The 18,552-nt window shown below is 38.5% G+C and overlaps 1 protein-coding gene across 3 annotated transcripts in view; it reads left to right on the top strand.

Moving 5' to 3' along the window:
* AOAH (acyloxyacyl hydrolase) overlaps positions 1 to 18,552 on the top strand; it is a 190,488-nt gene that overhangs the window by 4,514 nt on the left and 167,422 nt on the right. For all 3 annotated transcript variants that reach the window (XM_086396565.1, XM_086396566.1, XM_086396567.1), the window contains one exon: positions 17,384 to 17,479. In XM_086396565.1, the coding sequence (XP_086252691.1) occupies positions 17,384 to 17,479 (96 nt within the window). The remainder of the gene's footprint in view (positions 1 to 17,383; positions 17,480 to 18,552) is intronic.

Here is an 18,552-nt window from a genome sequence, read left to right as displayed (position 1 = left end):
GAAACTTTGAGCAACTTACTTAACACTTCCATGCCTCTGTGTTACCAATGAAATGAGGCACATAATACCCACTTCATGGGGATGCTGTGAGAATTGAGATAATACATGTAAATTTATGGTGTTTGCACACAGTAGGGATTCAGCAATCTTAGTTTTGTTCTTTCTGTCAGTGAGTCCAGAGTTGACAATAAACAGTCACCTGAAAACATTGAACACTGGCTGAGATAAGGCTCTTTCACTTAGCTTTTATTAAAGTATTTTATTTCCAAGTTGTTGTTTGGTGTTTTTGTTTGGTGTTTTTGTTTGTTTGTTGTTGTTGTTGTTTTGGAGAGGAGTAAAAGTAGGGTAAGACCTTTGATATTCATATCATACCTGGAGATTCCCAGCAGGCTTTCACAGGGTCGGTCCATGGAGCCAAAGTCTGAGTAGTAATTATTCAATGAGCAGATCCCAGGAAAAGAGCCAAGAAAAGAACTCAAGGGATAAGCATAGTGGCCATCTCTTACAAATGAAAAATTGGGATACAGAGTGTGACACATAAATTATTTCTGGAGACTGGAGAGAAAATATCTGATTTAGTCCTATTTCTTGAAAAAAAAATCATGATTTCCAGTCATTATACATGGTAAAGAACACATCCCTAGTTTAAAAGTCTTCTTTTAAATTAAAACCTTAAGGCCCAGATTCCATGAGAATCTATTCTTCACAGACCTGGAAACAGAGATCTGTGGTCCCATTGGAAACATGCCTAGGAGGTTGTCCCCACTCAATATTTGGTTCCATCCAATAATTATTTACCACCTTCTTTTTTCTCAAAACAAATACCTCAAGCTTATAAAATGAAATGCTCTTGAGAAAGGCTTAAGTGAAATCAGTTTTATTTTTAGGATGGTTGAACTGAGATAACTTGGTCTTACACTTCCATAAAGTAGACATAATATACTCATTTCCTTTCCTGCCCCATTCCCAATGAGGCTCAGAGAGTTAGCAAGAGGTGTTGAGGGGATCCTATGATGTGGTTGTTTTGATTATATTTTACTGCAAAACAAATTTTAAAGTAACCATTTTGTCATACCACAATTTTGTGGGTCAAGTGTGTGCCTTCAGCAGTTGTGGCGGTGGGAGGTATCTCCTGAAAGGGGACCTGGGGATGCCCTTAGTCACCGGTCAAATGTGGAAGTGTCTTAGGAAGCAGCAAAGTAAGCTCACTCCACTCTCAGCTGGTGGTAAGAGGGAGAGCCTCTTGGAGAGGGTGGGAGTAAAGGAGGAGTTGCCTGTTGGACTTCTGTTAATCCCAACAACTTTCAGATGAAAAAGCAAGACTATATGCCTTCCAATTTACTGGCTCCCATAATCCAGAGTTTGCACATAAGAGGTCAACCCACACAGAGAGGGATTCTCCTTCTGGCTGTCAATCTAACTTCCTAGAAGAAAGAATCTGGGCTAAGTCTTTAGATCAGTGAATAAGAGGCAGGTGGGAGTGAAGAGAGCTCACAATGCAGATGTGGCTGCCAGTTTCGGGGAGGGAGGTGGCAATGCTCACGGAAGTGGGGACTGTCGTGACTGGAGAGATGCTCCACAAGGAGCCACTGTAGAAGTTACTGAGTGACTGAGCCAACATCCCCATCATAAACAAACAACCGCAGTGCCTATGCCAGGAAGAGCCTTTGCAGTGGGAACCAGCCAGCAGATCTGGAGGGCATGGCCTTGAACATATTCCAAAATCAGAACTAAGCAATGCAAAACCCTAATGGCCTCTTTCCCTAGTTTTACCATAATTTCTTTGCACTGAACTATACATTTCATTTGATCACCAAGCAAATTCTGATTCTACTGTGCTGGAATGGGCAGGGCCTCTTTCTGCTGCCTTTCAAATGTTATGAAATCAATATTAAGTCATGTTCATTTTTGCAAAACATTATTTTCTTTACATGGATGATTTAGGGGCAAAATAATCCTTACATTTTTAAGTCATTGACATTTAAATGTTTTGACTTTTGAGGTTGTTTTTGTTTTTTGTTTTTATTTAAGCCCTATTTGGTGCTCAGGAAGCTTTTTAAAGAGTTTTAAAAGAAAACAAAAAATCTTTTTTCCATCATTCATGTTTGGTTAAGCATATAAAATGCCTTGGGAGTAAAGTTAAAACCAACCCCCACATCACACATACAATGGTCAGGGATGACTTTATGTTCGAATGATAAAGAGGAAATGATCCTAAGCATTCGGCCAGCGGGAATGGTAAAGTAACAATGTCACTGACAAAAATAGGAAAGATTTAGACAGAGCCAGCAGAGAAGGTTGAAAATCTATGATAACAATTTACATGGACAGAAATTTTATTTTCTCTATTTTTCTATATCTGAACACTTGTTCATAAACCATCACAGTCACTGCTGAGGACAGAAAACATTTCATCTTTCCACTCGTGGGTTTAGGTTTAGTCTCTCCGGATAATTCAGGGCTCTTTTCCTTCTCCCCTCTCTGAGGGTTGCTCTCGGTTCTTGGGGAGAGACTGTGTGTCTCCCTGACACTTACAGTCCCCGGCCCTCAGAGCTCCCACATGGAAGTGTCATGGCTGGTGCAGCTCTTTGGCTGGTATTGGCAGTCCGCAGTCACTCCCTGCTGGTGCCTGCTCACCTTCACCCTCACAGGCCCTGCTGAGGCTCGAGGTGTAGCCATTTGCCCTCTGGTTCCCAGCTGCAGCTTCATGCAACCCTCTGCACTTTGTCCCTCACTTTCCCATTTCCCCTCTCCTAAATCCTCTACTTATATTTTTAGATTATCATAGAATTTAACCCCAACCTTGGCGCAGATGGTAGGTTTATGATCACCTCCATTTTTCACTAAGCTCACATCTGCCTTTTGTTTTTCTGGCTTGTTCTGGGGTCATACCCCTGCAGAGAAGACCCACAAAGACACTCTAGAGAGAGGGACACAATTCTGGGGAAAGATCCCAAAGTGTGCAAAATTGAAAAACAGTGGACAGTATGCTTTTCCTCAAGAAGAAAGTGAATAAATTCTTTTTTGGAGGGAAAGGGAGACACAGTAAACTAGATTATAGTTTAAATATATTATGAGAAAGAGGGAAAAAAAAATGTCACAAAACATTAAGTGGAGTGAAATCCCCCAGAAGTTATAATGTACCCACCTTTCTGTTTACATAGCTGTTATCCCAGATAGGATGAACAGCGAAATGCTAATTGTGGTTGTGTGGTTATCTGTGAGTAATGAGGTTACAAATGATTTGTAATTTCTTTTCAGCGCTTTCTGAATATTCCACATTTTCTAGATGAGCTTGCATAAACAATAGTAAGACATGGTGGTTAAGAGTAAGAGAGCTTGGACTCTGGGCTCAGACTGTCTGGATTTGAGTCCTAGCTCTGCCTCTCTGTACATACGTGACATAAGGGCACAGCTTCACCCTCTGTACTTCGTGTCCCCTGTCTATAAGATGAAATTACATGGGACCTGCATCCTAGGACGGTGTGGAGGCTTAGGTATATGTTCATACCGCTGTTGTGTCTGACTCTTTGCAACCCCATGGAACTGTAGCCTGCCAGGCTCCTCTGTCTATAGGATTGTCCAGGCAAGAATACTGGAATGGGGTGCCATTTCCTCCTCTAGGGGATCTTCTTGACCCAGGGATGGAACCCTGGTATCTTACATCTCCTGCATTGGCAGACAGGGTTTTGTTTTTCTTTTCTTTTTTTTTTAACCACTGAGCTACCTGGGAAGCCAGGGTGATGTGGAGTAAATAAACATGAAGGACTTACAACTGTGCTCAGTACATACTAAGTACCCAAAGGAGTTGTGATTATGTACTCTTTGGGAAATCAGTAAAAAACAATTGAAAATATGCTATAAAAGGCCTAAAATTGAACCTAATATAAAGCAAAGAGGCCCGAGCAAACTGAATAATTTCTTGTCAATCTTTATCTGCGTAACTACAAATTCTCAAATCTTGGCTATCTTATTGAAAGATGCACTTATGGGGAAAAAAAAAAAAGCGTTCATAGTCTATTAGCTTTCTATTGCTGTGTAATAAATTGCCATACATTCTTCAGTTTAAGACAATGTAAATTTACTGTCTCACAATTTCTGCACATGAGAAATCTGGACATAGCATAACTGGGTTCTCTGCTCAGAATTTTACAAGGCTGAAATTGAGATGTCAGCTGGGGTTGCAATGTGAGTTGAGACTCAGGTCCTCTTGCAAGTTCACTGGTTGTTGGCAGAATTTAGTTTCTTGGATTTTCAGGACTAAGGTCCCATGTACTTACAAGCTGTCAGCAAGGATCACTCTCAGCTCTTAGAGGCTACTCCTTTACAAAGGAAGTTAACAACATACCTATTTCTTTAAGAACAGCTAGAGGGAAAAAAAAAATCCTCTGTTTACAGGGTTGACCTGATTATGTTGGGTCCAATAAACTTGACTAACTCAAAGTAGACTAACTAAAGTCCTTAACTGCATATGCAAAATCTCTCTTATCCTGTGTGCTAGGTCGCTTTAGTCATGTCCAACTCCGTGCGACCCCATGGACTGTAACCTACCAGGCTCCTCTGTCTATGGGATTGTCAAGGCAAGAATACTGGAGTGGGTTGCCATGCCCTCCTCCTGGGAATCTTCCCAACCCAAGTCTCTTCTGTCTCCTGCATTGGCAGACAAGTTCTTCACCACTAGCAACAAATGGGAAGCCCCTCTCTTATCATAGAACATAACATAATCACAGAAGTGATATCCAATCACATTCTGAGGTTCTGCCCTCACTAATCTTGTCATTCTGCCAACCACTCATAGAAATGATTAAAAAAGAAAAGTCTCCAAACTAAATGCTAAGGAGTATTGCAAAAGAGAATGTATGTGACTGAATCCCAAACTGATTCACCAAATAGGCATGACTATATAGAGGAAATTAATAGATGAAGAGAATGCTGTGGGTTGAGGGTTTTTTGTTTTGTTTTGTTTTGTTTCTGAGGGGGAAGGGGTTGATAGTCAAGATTTTTTCTCCCGCCTTCACACTTAGAATTTGAAAAGAAAAATAAATTACTCCACTATTATTCCCTTTCTCTAATAAACTAATTGTTCTTCAATGTTAACAAAGAAGACAAATCTTCCGAATCTTTCCCTGGACAAAGTCCTTTTTTTAAAAGTATGATTCCCACAATTTAAAAATGTCAAATGTAAATTAAAACAGATTAGATTGCCCTTTAACATAAGCCCCAGATTCTTTCAGATATAAACAAGTGCAAGAGGGAATTCTGATTATTATGGTATGAGGGGCTCGTGAGCCCGCTGTGCAAAAGGCCAAGCATAACTGGAAAGACTGTCTTAAGCAACCGTTTTGGGACACTAAAAATCAACCATTGGACCACAGTGAATTGAGGAATGTTTATTCTTGAAAAACTGCTCGCACTTCAAGAAGAACAGTAAAACTCTGACCTTTTTGCCTGAGGCTGCTCCATCTACCCTGGCCCTCAGCTTAGTTAGTGAGAACAGTAGTTTCATTACCATGGAGCTGTCTGCAAAAACCAGCAGGTCTACTGCTAATGGGACAGGCTTGATTCAGCCAGGATTCAAAGATGGCTTTGTTGGCTAAAAGTGATGGACTCTGTTGGGAATTAACAAGGAGAACACGCAGTTTGCTAGCTTAAGGTTTTGGCCCTAGGTGAGACAATGACGATCAGCCAGAAATTTCACAGTGAAGCCCTAGTAATGTGAGCATCATAGAAGGCCAAGATAAGGTCTCCACACATCCCTGACTGATTTGGAAACTGCAAGTGTTGGGAAGACCTGAAAGAGCCTAAGAAAAGTAAAGCCAACTTAGCCACAACTTTGAATGTATTCACCAACCCATTTAAATTCATTCCCTTTTTTTCATAAAATATAAGAGGAAGGAATACTTTCTAGATCATTCCATCTTTTACATTAATATCAAATCCAGACAAAGACATCACAAGAAAAGGAAATAAGAGACTGATATCCTGTATGAACATAGACACAAAAATCCTTAAAAAAACATTAAAAAACTGCATGCAGCAACATATAAACTAGTTTATACCCCATAATAAAGTACCATTTATCCTAGGAATGCATGGTTGTTTTAAGATCTGAAAATCAATTAATAGGATATATCAGATTAGTAGAATAGAAGCTATAACTACATTATCATCCTGATAGAAACTGAAAAATAATTTGACAGAATCAATCACCCATCCATGTTAAAACCACTCAAGAAGTTATGAAAGAAAAAGGAACTTCCTTAACATGATATAGAGCATCTATGAAAACTTATTACTAATGTTATATTTTATGAGGGAAGACTGAATGCTTTTCTCTCAAAATCAGAAACATGGTAGATGTCTACCTCACCACTTGTACTTAACATTGTTTTGAAGATTCTATTCAGCTTAATAAAGAAAGAAAAATAATTGAAGCAAGCAAATTGGAAAGGAATAAGTAAAACAATATTTTCAGACATGTTCCTGAATATATAAAATCCTAAGGTATTTACAATAAAAGTACTAGAATTAGCAAGTTTAGCAAGGTGGTAAGATTCAAGATTAATATAAAAATTAATTATATTTATTTATATTAACAGCAAATGTTTAAGAACTGAAATTAAGAAAACAATTCCATTCATAATGTGATAAAAATAGGAATAAATCAAACAAAAGAAATGTAATTACTCTATACTGAAAACTATAAAACATTGTAAAGAGAAATTAAAGGTGCTTTACAGAAAAGGAGAGATAACTTCAGGCTAATGTATCAGAAGACTCAATAGTGTTAAGATGGCAATACTCCCCACATTGATCTAATAGACTAAATACAATTCCTTCAAAATCCTAACATCTTTTTTTTTGTAGAAGTTGGCAAGCTGATCCTAAAATTTGTATGGAAAAGACAAGAAGCCAGAATAGCCAAAAATTTCAAAGAAACCAGTTAAAGAGCTGACACTGTCTGATTCCTTACTCCAAAGCATACATAATTATTAACTCAAAATAGATCTTAGACCTCAAGGTGAAAACTAAAACTAAAAACTTTCAGAAAAAGTACAGAAGAAGAATCTTTGTGATTTTAGACTGCGTGAAGACTCTTAGATACGACATCAAAAGAACTATACAAAAAGAAAATACAAGTTGTACTTTATTAAACACTTTGTTCTCCAGAAAACATCATTAGAAAGTGAAAAGAATATTAAGAAACTATATTCGCAAATCATATAGACATCACTATAGCAATTATTATTTTGGTTAACACAAATGACAATTTTCACTTTCAGAATCCAAAATTTTAATGTATGCACTGTGATAGTCAGCAGTGTATAAATTTCAAATTTCAGTGCATCTGGGTAGGAATCACTAGCTAGCCCATGAGCAGTTGAATCACTACTTGTCTGAAAGGCCTCAGGTATATTGCTTAACCTCTCTGAGTCTCATATTTCTCATCTGTAAAATGGGAAGTACCAATCTCATGAGGTTGCTGTGAGGATTAAATGAGATATAGTTTGTGAAAACACCTAGTAGAGAGCTGAAAGAACAAAGGTCTTTTCATAATTTCCTTAAGCTTATTGAAGTAGAAGGCAACTATTAAAAAGCTTATTCAATGAGATATTGTTTGATAAAATACAATTTATTGGGGGTTTTTTGTAGCTATAAAAGAATATATGACTTCCATAGAGATTTTAGAAAATACAGATATTTTTAAAGAATGTAATGAACTGTAGTCCTCAAAGTCAGATGATCACTATTGATATTCAGGTATATTTCCTTGCAAAACCATCTAGGTTTATATTTATAATGAGTTTAGATCTTGTTTTATTGTTTTATTTAATTTCTAAATTTGGATTGTTAAGTAGACAAGTAAAAGTAAACACCTTTTTCTTTCAACAAAATGTGAGAAATTTGGCAGTAGTAAGCTGTTGCTGGCAGGTGAGAACTTCTCAAGTTAGCAATTAAGTTTGTGGATAAAAATGATTGGGCATAGTCTAAGATTATTTTTCTATCTATCCATTTACTCATTATTTGTCTACCCTTCTTTCTATTCATCCATCTGTCCATCTATCCACCCACCCATTAATCCATCTTCTTCTATCCATCCATCCTCTATCTTAAAATTCAAATATAAAAGTAAATGAAAAAATAAAGTTATATTCTTCTGAAAGAAAATCTGATTGGTTAATTTCTTTGATAATAAGATCTGACTTTGCCATTTAGGTTTATACAGAGGGCATTTTTCATAGCTTGAATGAACTATATCTGTGGCTCCAACATTTGACAAAAATGTCTATGAGGTACACAATAAGATAAAGAATTTTACCTCAAATGTTGTATAGGCAAAAGTGTATTGAAAAGAACAATATTTCAACTTGCCAATTATTTCTGAGCATATTAGTTTTTAACAAGATCTCTCTAAGTGAAATTGTAGTAGGTAGAATTAAAAGGTAAGTCTTAGTAAAACTTTTTAAAATATTTCTCAGAAATTGAGAAAGTGGAAGGCTCCATTGATTGGGCAGCAAATGTTTTTGCAACTCAGTTTTATCAAGTTTTTTGCTTTCAACACAATTGAAGGGAGACTTAATAATTTTCAGTGATGTGATCACTTTCAGATTTTTGACATTTAACTCAGAGGAGTTAAAGAATTGAGTGACACCACGGTATCAGAAGTCCTTGCATTCTCTTTTACTTCTTTAAGTAAGCATGTTTTCTCAGCTGTTATCTCTTTAAAAATGAAAAATAAGAACGTTGGGGTTAGCAGATGTAAGCTTTTGTATGTAGAACGGATAAACAACAAGGTCTTACTGTATAGCATAGAGAACTATATTCAATATTCTATGATAAACCATAATGGAGAAGTGTATATTTAAAAAAGAATGTATATGCACACATATATATATCTGAATCACTTTGCTGTACAGCAGTAGTTAACACAAATTATAATCAACTATACTTTAATTAAAAAAAAAGACATGATACTTGACATGAACCTTGTGTCTTTACAAGAGTAAGTAATATTTTTCAAAAGATACAGGTATTAATTGAAATAGTCCAACCATCTCATTAAAAGATGGAATTCCAATAAAATTTTACCTTTATTATTTAGAAATTGTTTATCAAATTAACAATACATACTGCTTAGATAAGTTAATTTTACTAATAAAAATCTATCCAGAAGAATTTTTAAAATACTTTCAGTGTTTTATTCACAAGAAAGTAAAGGTTTTATTTAAATTTTATACATATTTTTAGTGTGAAAAAATACCTTCAACCATAAAAATACATTATATTGGGATAAAACTCTAGTGGAAGGAAAATTCAGTGAAATAGACTTTTCACTGAAATATGAGTTCAAGGAAAGGAATTATCAATGCAAATTTTTCACTGTGAAAGAAGAATTTGATCATATATTTTTAAAGTAGATGAGAGTAAGTATAAGTCATTATAATATTTAGATTCTTTTGGATACATATGGAAGATTAATGTAATTTTTCTATTGTAATATTTACAATCTTCCTGGGATTGTACCCCTTGCAACTAATGGAACTTATACCCCTTAATAATATTTTAACATCCATTAAAATGTAGAAGGGTACATAGCTTTTCAAATTTCTTTTGGGGGTTCAGAGCAAAATATTTGAAAACCATTAATCTATATTCTAGTGGAGAGGGAAATGGCAACCCATTCCAGTATTCTTGCCTGGAGAATCCCAGGGACAGAGCCTGGTGGGCTGCCATCTATGGGGTTGCACAGAGTCGGACACAACTGAAGCAACTTAGCAGCAGCAGCAGCATATTCTAGAGCATGAAGCTGGTGGTCTGTAATCTGAGCTTCAAGCCTCTTCATGATCTATCTCCTTCCTAACTTTCTTACTCTTCCTTTCCCATGGAGCCTGGGCTCAAGTCTTGGCCAGCTCTTCTCATTCTCACATTCAGTTCTTTAGAAATACTGCTACTCTCTTCCTGAAGTCCTTTCCTGCCTTTTTTCTGTCAAATAAGGTCCTCCCATCTCGTAACACTCAACTCCTCCAGGAAAATGTCACTACTTACCAAAGGCAGCGTTAGTTTCTTCTTCTGATGTGTTCCCAAAGCACTAATAGGTCTCGCCACCAAACACTTGCAGGTTGCAATAACTAGATTATTTTTCTAATCTTCAGCATTTTCTAGTGTCCTGTGCTCTCCTATTCTTTGTATACTCAAGCCTCTGAGCACATAGTGGGCACTAGTAAGTATGTGTTGAATAAGAACAGGATGGATCGACTCCCAGTGTCCTCACTGTCTTTTCTTTATCATTGTTTTCTATGTATTTCTAAATTAGCCAAGCACACTATTCTGTATTTCTCAGCACAGGCTGCTAATTGCCTCTTGCTGCTTTGCTTGGACTCTGCCCCCACTTGGATGCCCTTAGCCTTGTTCTCACCAGTAATCATCCAATATAGTGCCTCTTTCACTGCCAGTGTTTTTGGGAGAGATGGCAGTTTGAAACTCACTGAGCATTTTCTCATAAAAATAATATTCCAGGTGATGATTGGTTTAGGACACAGAGCCTAATCTGCCCAAATACATTGAAAATACAAAATATCTATAATAAAAGTAAATTCAACCATAGAAAAGGAAAAAGACTAGTGATGTTACATGTTTTTCAAAAATAGGTTTCTGAGCTTCTATTTTTAAAAAAGAGTCATGGAAGATACGTTCTTTACCCTATGATGGTCCCAGCAGGTGGGGTAGAAACTAACCTGAAACATCCACTCTGCGCCAGGCACCATGTGCATTATATGTGTTGTATCACTTAATCCTCACAAGACTTTTGCCAGGTTTTCAGATAGCCTTTGCCGAATTACAAACCTCTGTGTACTTACACAGCAATCATTTATTAGCTTGCAAGCCTGTGGGTTGGCATTTTTTGCCTGGGCATTTTTCAGTGACCCTTGAGCTGGTCTTAGGTAGGCTCGCTACCGCTGCTGCACTCAGTTAGTAGATGGTGGAATGATGAGCTGGATATTTAGAATGGCCTCATAGCAACTAACACACACACACATTCACAAACCTGGTAGTTGTCAGACTATTACTGGACTTTCCCTTCATGTGGCCTCTCCAGCAGACTAGCTCAAGCTCATGGCTGTGAAATTCTAAATGGGAAAAACGGAAGATGCAAGGCCTCTTGGGGTCTAGAGTTGGATCTGAAAAGCTGTCACTTCTACATTCTACTGATCAAAGCAAGGTCACAAGGCCAGATTCAAAGGGCTGGAAGATAGATATCACCTCTTCATGGGAGGAAGTATAAAATGTCTGTGACCATTTTTAATGTATACCGCACAAGGGCATTTTATTATTCTGTTCTGTGGGTACCAAAAATCTGGGTTCAGAGAGGTTAACAATCCCACCAAATACAACAACTCACAAATGATAGAAGCAAGATTTGAATCCAGGTCTGTCTGAGCCCCAGATTCTTCACTCTCTACTGTACCCTGGTTTCTCCCTTCTCTTTCCTCCCCTCCTCTCTCTTTTCTTCTCCTACCCTCTTTCCCTATCCATGTCCAGACTGAGAGAAGAAAGCGGACAAAAAGGTGAAAGTGTAGTATTCACAGATGGGCTGTGTGCTACCCTATCTGGCTTGGTAAATAATATCCTAGGGAAACAAGGCTGGCTGCAGGATCATTTTAGGTGATTGTTTTCCTACCTTTCTTTCTTATTTCCTTTTCACCAAAGTGAGAAAGTCTGGGTATAAAGTTTGTTGGTTAGAATTACAACATATAAAACTATAATCTCTGCTCCCACCCGATTAGGAAAATCTGAGAACAGAATTTAGTCATTTGCGGAGGGGCACCAGGTTGGGGGAGATGGGTCATATGGGAAATGAACTGAAAATGTCATGCTGGTCCAAGAGGGATGCAAGGACAAAAATCCAGGTGGGCTGTGACTCTAAAACCTGTGTTCTACACTTCTCTGGTACCCAGACCAGAAATGAAAGAGTCATCCTTGATTCTGCCTTCCTCACGTTTCTCATCAGTTCATTAATAAATCCCCTTGGGTCAACTTCCACAGTAGATCCCAGATTTGTCTATTTTCTTCCACTCCCACTGTCTCTCGTTACGCTGTCCAATAAACCATCATCTCTCCCCAGGCCCAAAACAGCCTCCTTCTTCATCCCTCTGCCCCCATATTTACCATCTAAGATCCTTCCTCCTCAGGACAGCCAGCATGATATTTTCAAGACACAGATCGAATGGAAACAGTCTTCTCCTCAAAAACCTATTCACAGCTTCCCATTCCTCTCAAGTTGAATCCTTACCTCTTTGGCCATCTACAAAACTCTGAGAGGGCAGAAACCATATCAGCTTGTTCTCAGCATGTACTCACAGCTCAGCATGGTGCCTGGCATCCAGAAGGGACCCAGACTACATTCTGGGTTCCAGTCTCAGTTCCTTTGCTCACTAGCTACATACTTGGCAAGGACCTAACTTCTCTGAGCCTCTGACTTCTGGTCTGTACAAGAGCAATAATTCCTACAGTGATGAGTAAAGTTGTTGTGAAGTTTAAATGAGATGAAAATGTATGCAAAACTCTTTGAAAACGGCAAAGAAGATTCTAGCCATGTAATGAATTATTTATGCCCCAACCCAGGGTCAAAAAGGAAGTGTAGTCACACTGACTCTGGTTCTGATAACTGCCAGGTGCTTTCAAGGCTTCTCGATGAAGTGCAGGCTTCAGACAAATGGGAAATCTAATAGACCTCTCTCTGCAGTTGGCCGCATCTCCAGCCAGCACAGATATGATTATAATTAGAGTTTTAAGAGTTCTGTTTCATTTCAAAAAGATTCCATGGTACAGTCTGCAGTCTACCTGAGATGTGTGTCTAGAAGCAGATTCCTGTAGCAGGTGTTTTTATTCTAGCCTATTTGCTTCTTTTCTTACAATGTCAAGGGTGTCTGTTTCTATTATACTCATTATTTTCAGATGCCAGGTGAGAAGAGATTTTCCATATGGAAGATTTCAGATGGTGACCACTGAGCAAAATACATAGTTCTCACCCACTCTCATCACTTCTTAAATGAACAGTAGCTTGGACAAACTTGCTTCAGCAAACCCAGGCCTTTTTATTAGCAGCCAGAGAATAGTCTATAATGGGAAGAAATTACTCTGCTCATGCATTTCTCCAAGGGAAAACATTTTCTCAGCCTGTCAAGACAGTGAAACCTCTTATTAGAAACTATAGCAAAGTCAATTTCTCTATTCTTGTTACTAAAGGATTCAGGACACACCTCACTGCAGACCCTAAATTAACAACCCAAGGGGAGTTGAGCTCGGTGGAAATGGGCGGGGATGTCCAAGTGAGTGGGACTCAAATCAAAGCTGAGCCCAGCACAGGCGTTTACATATTTCAAGCCCCATTACCTGCTTTTCTGCAGAGTTCTTTTGATCATAACAACTCTTCACTAGGCAGAGTGGCGATAGTGGCAAGATATACCCAATCTTTAGAGACAGTTAAATTTTGGGGGGAAGGGGTTCCTTTTTATTTAGGACTTGCCAAGTGGCACTATCTAATGACTTCCTATTTAAGTAAGTAGTGCTAAGGAGCCACGAAAATCATCAGTCCTTGTTGGGACTGCTCTGAGTAAAAGAAAACCTCACCTTTGTAAGGACAAAGAAGCAGGTTAATCTCAAGCAGCACAATTCTCTTTGCATTTGTCCTTCCATGCCAAGGATGAAAACAAACAGGTATGTACCTGTGTGTTTCAAGTCCACTCTGGGTGACAAATGCTGCAGCTCCTTGATGAGACTCTATGAAGTGACTGCTATGCAAGAGCTCAACCCAACCTCTACCGCGTTCGTCTTTGATCCTGAGCTGTGTGTCGTGACTATTTGCTAGAGAATCTGCTGGTTAACTTAAGAGAGGGTGCTGGTTGTTGCACAGCAGGATGAGAAGTGGAGCCATGTCCTGCAATGAGATGGAACAAAGAGTAAGCAATGTCATCCGTGAGATGACGGAGCTAGAACACAAAGTCGGTTGCATTCATTAACCCTTTTCTATGGAGGTCTCTACCAAGTGACTGAATTGTGCCTCAGGTGGCTCTCTAGTCAGTTTGCTTCCAGTCAGCCAACATCTCTTATCTCCTTCCTCCAAGCCAAGTACTCAAAGTTAGAAATAGGAAGACCCCAATCCTTCCCAAAAGGAACTTACACTCTAACTGTAAACTCTTTTCTTTTTTTTATTTTAATTAGAGGCTAATTACTTCACAATATTGTGGTGGTTTTTGCTGTACATTGACGTGAATCAGCCACGAGGGTACATGTATCCCCTTGTCCCAAACCTCCCCCCGACCTCCGTCCCCATCCCACCCCTCTGGATTGTCCCAGTGCACCGGCTTTAAGTGTCCTGTCTCATGCATCGAACTTGGACTGGTCATCTGTTTCACATATAGTAATATGCATGTTTCAATGCTATTCTTTCAAATCATCCCACCCTCACCTTCTCCTATGGAGTCCAAAAGTCTTTTCTTTATATCTGTGTCTCTTTTGCTACCTTGCATATAGAGGTGTCATTACCATCTTTCTAAATTCCATATATATGCATTAATATACTGTATAGGTATTTTTTTTTCTGACTTACTTCACTCTGTATAATAGGCTCCAGTTTCATCCACCTCATTAGAACTGACTCAAATGTGTTCTTTTTAATACCTGAGTAATACTCCATTGTGTATATGTACCAAACTTTCTTATCCATTCGTCTGCTGATGGACATCTACGTTGCTTCCATGTCCTAGCTGTTGCAAACAGTGCTGTGATGAACATTGGGGTACACGTGTCTCTTTCAATTCTGGTTTCCTTGGTGTGTACACCCAGCAGTGGGATTGCTGGGTCATATGACAGTTCTATTTCCAGTTTTTTAAGGAATCTCCACATTGTTCTCCATAGCGCTATACTAGTTTGCATTCCCACCAACAGTGTAAGAGGGTTCCCTTTTTTCCACACCCTCTCCAGCATTTATTGTTTGTGGACTTTTTGATAGCAGCCATTCTGACTGGTGTGAGATGGTACCTCATTGTGGTTTTGATTTGCATTTCTCTGATAAGGAGTAATGTTGAGCATCTTTTCATGTGTTTGTTAGCCATCTGTATGTCTTCTTTGTAAACTCTTAATAAGAAGTTCCAGAAGGTTAGGTAACTTGTTCAAAGTTACACCATTTTAAGTGACTAATCCAGTATTTGAACTTTGTTTTTTAAAAAGTTTAATTTTTATTTCAAAGCTTCTCTCTTTTCAACTATACCACACTGCATCCTCTTATAACATTGCAATATAATTACTTATAATTATTTTAAATTGCAGTTATTAAAATGTATTTAGCTCCACCTAACTTAACAAGTGATTAGCAGAGACATAAATCAAGATTGAAAAGTGCATTATAAATTTTAAAAAATTCAAGTATATTATATATATTTTGTGTTTAAAAGTGAAATTTGTTTATCTCTGGATGATTTAAGTGATGTTTATCCTTTTAACACTGCTGTATATTTTAAAAATATTCTGAAATGAGATTGCATTGCATCCATCTTTTGAAAAAGTGTTAGTTGCTCAGTTGTGTCTGACTCTTTGTGATCCCATGGGCTGTAGCCCACCAGGCTCCTCTGTCCACGGCATTCTCCAGGCAAGAATACAGGAGTGGGTAGCCATTCCCAGGGGATCATCCCAGCCCAGGGATTGAACCCCAGTCTCCCCATTGCAGGCAGATTCTTTACCATCTGAGTCACCAGAGAAGCCCCCTTTCTTGAAAAGTTATTGGTAAAATGAAACAAAATATACATGAAAATGTTTTTAAGACTGTATAGTGCTAATAAGTATCAGCTACTGAATTCACTGCAATGTAATAAAGCCCTCAATGCAAGGATTAAGTTAAAAACACACCTAATCCACCTTGGTAATTGAAGTTGAATGCCCCAGAGGAAGATGCTCCCAGAGCAGTAAGACTGTGGTTATCAAGGTTGAACTATCTCAGATTTGGTGAGCCCAGCTTTACTGAAGGGTACAGAACAACCGAGGCCAAAGCCTGATCAGGTGTTGCAATGTCTAGAAAGGTGGAATTTCTTCTTCTTTGTTGGCAATCTCTCATTCTATGGGAGGTTTAATTTCTTTCTGTCTAGAGAAGCCCAGTTGTACTATTCACATCTGTTATCAGCCACTTTCCCTCAAGGATTCCTAGTGGGAATTTGGTTTTAATGACACTGCATGTGAACTTGGGTCCCAGCTTCTTGAGCAGATGGATAATAGTGAGCTGATTGCTGGGCCAGCCACCCTGGAACTTCTTTATTTTAGATGTAGTCCTTCTTTTGCCTCCTTGGAAACCAGCCTCTGCCAATAAATTCCACTCCTGTTATCTCAGTGAAGCTGAACAGTTTCTTCTCAGAATTACTGATCTTTGAACAACCAACCCCTTGTGTATAGATGAGAGTCCCCTCCCTTTGGACAAAGAAGGTTTGGTCTTCCCTGGCAATTTAGGCTGGTGACAGAACGTTCTAGGGGTGTTAGCCTAGCAATTCCGTGCCTTAACCATTATCATACATCAAGGTAGCTTGAGAAATATATTATTAATTTAATCCAAGGTTCCTTCTGGACACTTATTGTATTGGTACATGCTTTCAAGCAGAGTGCTTTATAGCTGAGAGGTAAAATAATATTTTACAATAGTGTTTTGATTTCAAAGCCATCTTCATTTGTACTATCATCTCATTTAATCATCACAGCAGCCCTACAGGAAACTTAACTACTTTGCAGTGAGGAAGCCAAGGCTTAGAAAGGATACATGATAAACCCAAGATTCAAGGGCAGCACTCAGTCCCGGGTCTTCTGACTCCAAATGTTGGGCAATTTCCACTGCTTTTCTGCAATTAAAAATCTGAGCCCGGGTCATAAGTTGAGCATGTGTAAGGTGGAGATGATCCTACTCACAGTGAAGCTATCTACGGCAGAAGGGAGGGAGAGTAGACAGCAGAGGCCAGTGTCTACGAGCTTGTCCTCAGCGCTGGCTGGCTGTCTTCTACACACTAACTCCTGTAAATGGCACCTCTTTCCCCCATATGATCAAAATGAAATGGAAATAAAGCAAGATTCAATTACTTCCCTGAAGTCACATAACTTAAAAGTGACAAAAGTCAGCTGATAACCTGTCTTTCTGACCCCCAAAGTCATAATTTTCTTATCATATTTCACTAAAAACTCAGCGTATTCATTCATGTGGTCGATTATAAAAATCATGGCAAAGAAAAGTTCTCTGTTTTGGGAAGGTTTGTGTTCTTAAGGACACACACATATCCCCCTTTCTTCTTCCGGTCCTCCAGAGAACCTTTCCATGTGACATAGCTGACTTCTCTTCTGCTCCCTGCAGGTTGTGTGCTGGTGGTGTCTATGATTGAACAGCTCACTCAAGTTCACAACTCGACAGTCCAGATCTCAATGGAGAGACTGTGCAGCTACTTGCCTGGTAATGTAAAAAGGGTCACTTGGCTATGGGTCTGATTCTTTTCTCACTTGTGAGCCATCATGAGTGAATTTATACCCTACATGAGTTTACAGAGGAGAATCTGACTGTGTTCCTTCTGTGAGTTGATATTCTTATGGGGATCATAGGGATTAAAAGAAGCACACAAAAGAACACTCTAGGCATTTTTTTTCCCCAGACATTCATTTTCCATCATAGCAGAATGAGATTGCTGTGGACATTTAGGGAGCAAAATGTCAAATGGCCAATTTTTTTATGAATCATTTACAATGATTTGCCCACCTAGTGATCATGACCTTAAGTACCAGGAAGGCAAAAAAATCAATAATAAATAATTTTCAATGATTTATGTTAATTTAACCACATACACATTCTCAAATGCACATACATCCCTTCTAACACAGAACTTTATTTAGTCTGAAAAGACAATGGATCTTAAAATTCCAAACTGGAAAATAATCTGGGAACAGTCCATTGATATGAATTGGAACTCAATAAAATCACTTACACATCCTGCAAAAGAAGGAAATAATCTGTGGTTTAAACAAATGGTATGCTGTTGTTGTTTAGTTGCTAAATTGTGTTTGGCTCTTTTGTGACCCCATGGACTGTAGCCCACCAGGCTCCTCTGTCCATGGGATTTCCCAGGCAAGAATACTGGAGTGGGTTGCCATTTCCTTCCCCAGGGGATCTTCCTGACCCAGGGATTGAACCTGCATCTCCTGCATTAGCAAGTGGATTCTCTACCATTGAGCCACCTGGGAAGCCTTTAAGCAAATTGTATAGTTGTTTTAAATTTCATCAGAATGAAAATATTGATTCTATTTCCCTTATATTAGAATATTCTTAGGTGTACAATCACAATGAGTGAACTTCATTGAGAGTCAAATATTCATTCAGTTAATGTTAAGGAACTAATTCTCCAAAGATGCCTACATTATTATTTTTAAGTAAGATAGTTGGACTCAAGACAGTTTTATCTTTGACTTAACAAATGCTCTGTCAATGGCATCAATGCACTTTTAGAAAAGTTATTGTTTACAGTCACAATGTAC

This window comes from Bos grunniens, chromosome 4 (genome assembly GCF_055505025.1).
Source record: "Bos grunniens cultivar Pamir isolate PY7600 chromosome 4, Bosgru_T2T1.0, whole genome shotgun sequence".
NCBI classification, from domain to species: domain Eukaryota; kingdom Metazoa; phylum Chordata; class Mammalia; order Artiodactyla; family Bovidae; genus Bos; species Bos grunniens.
The sequence above is the reverse complement of the archived record's forward strand: the minus strand, read 5'-3'. Positions and strand labels throughout refer to the sequence as shown.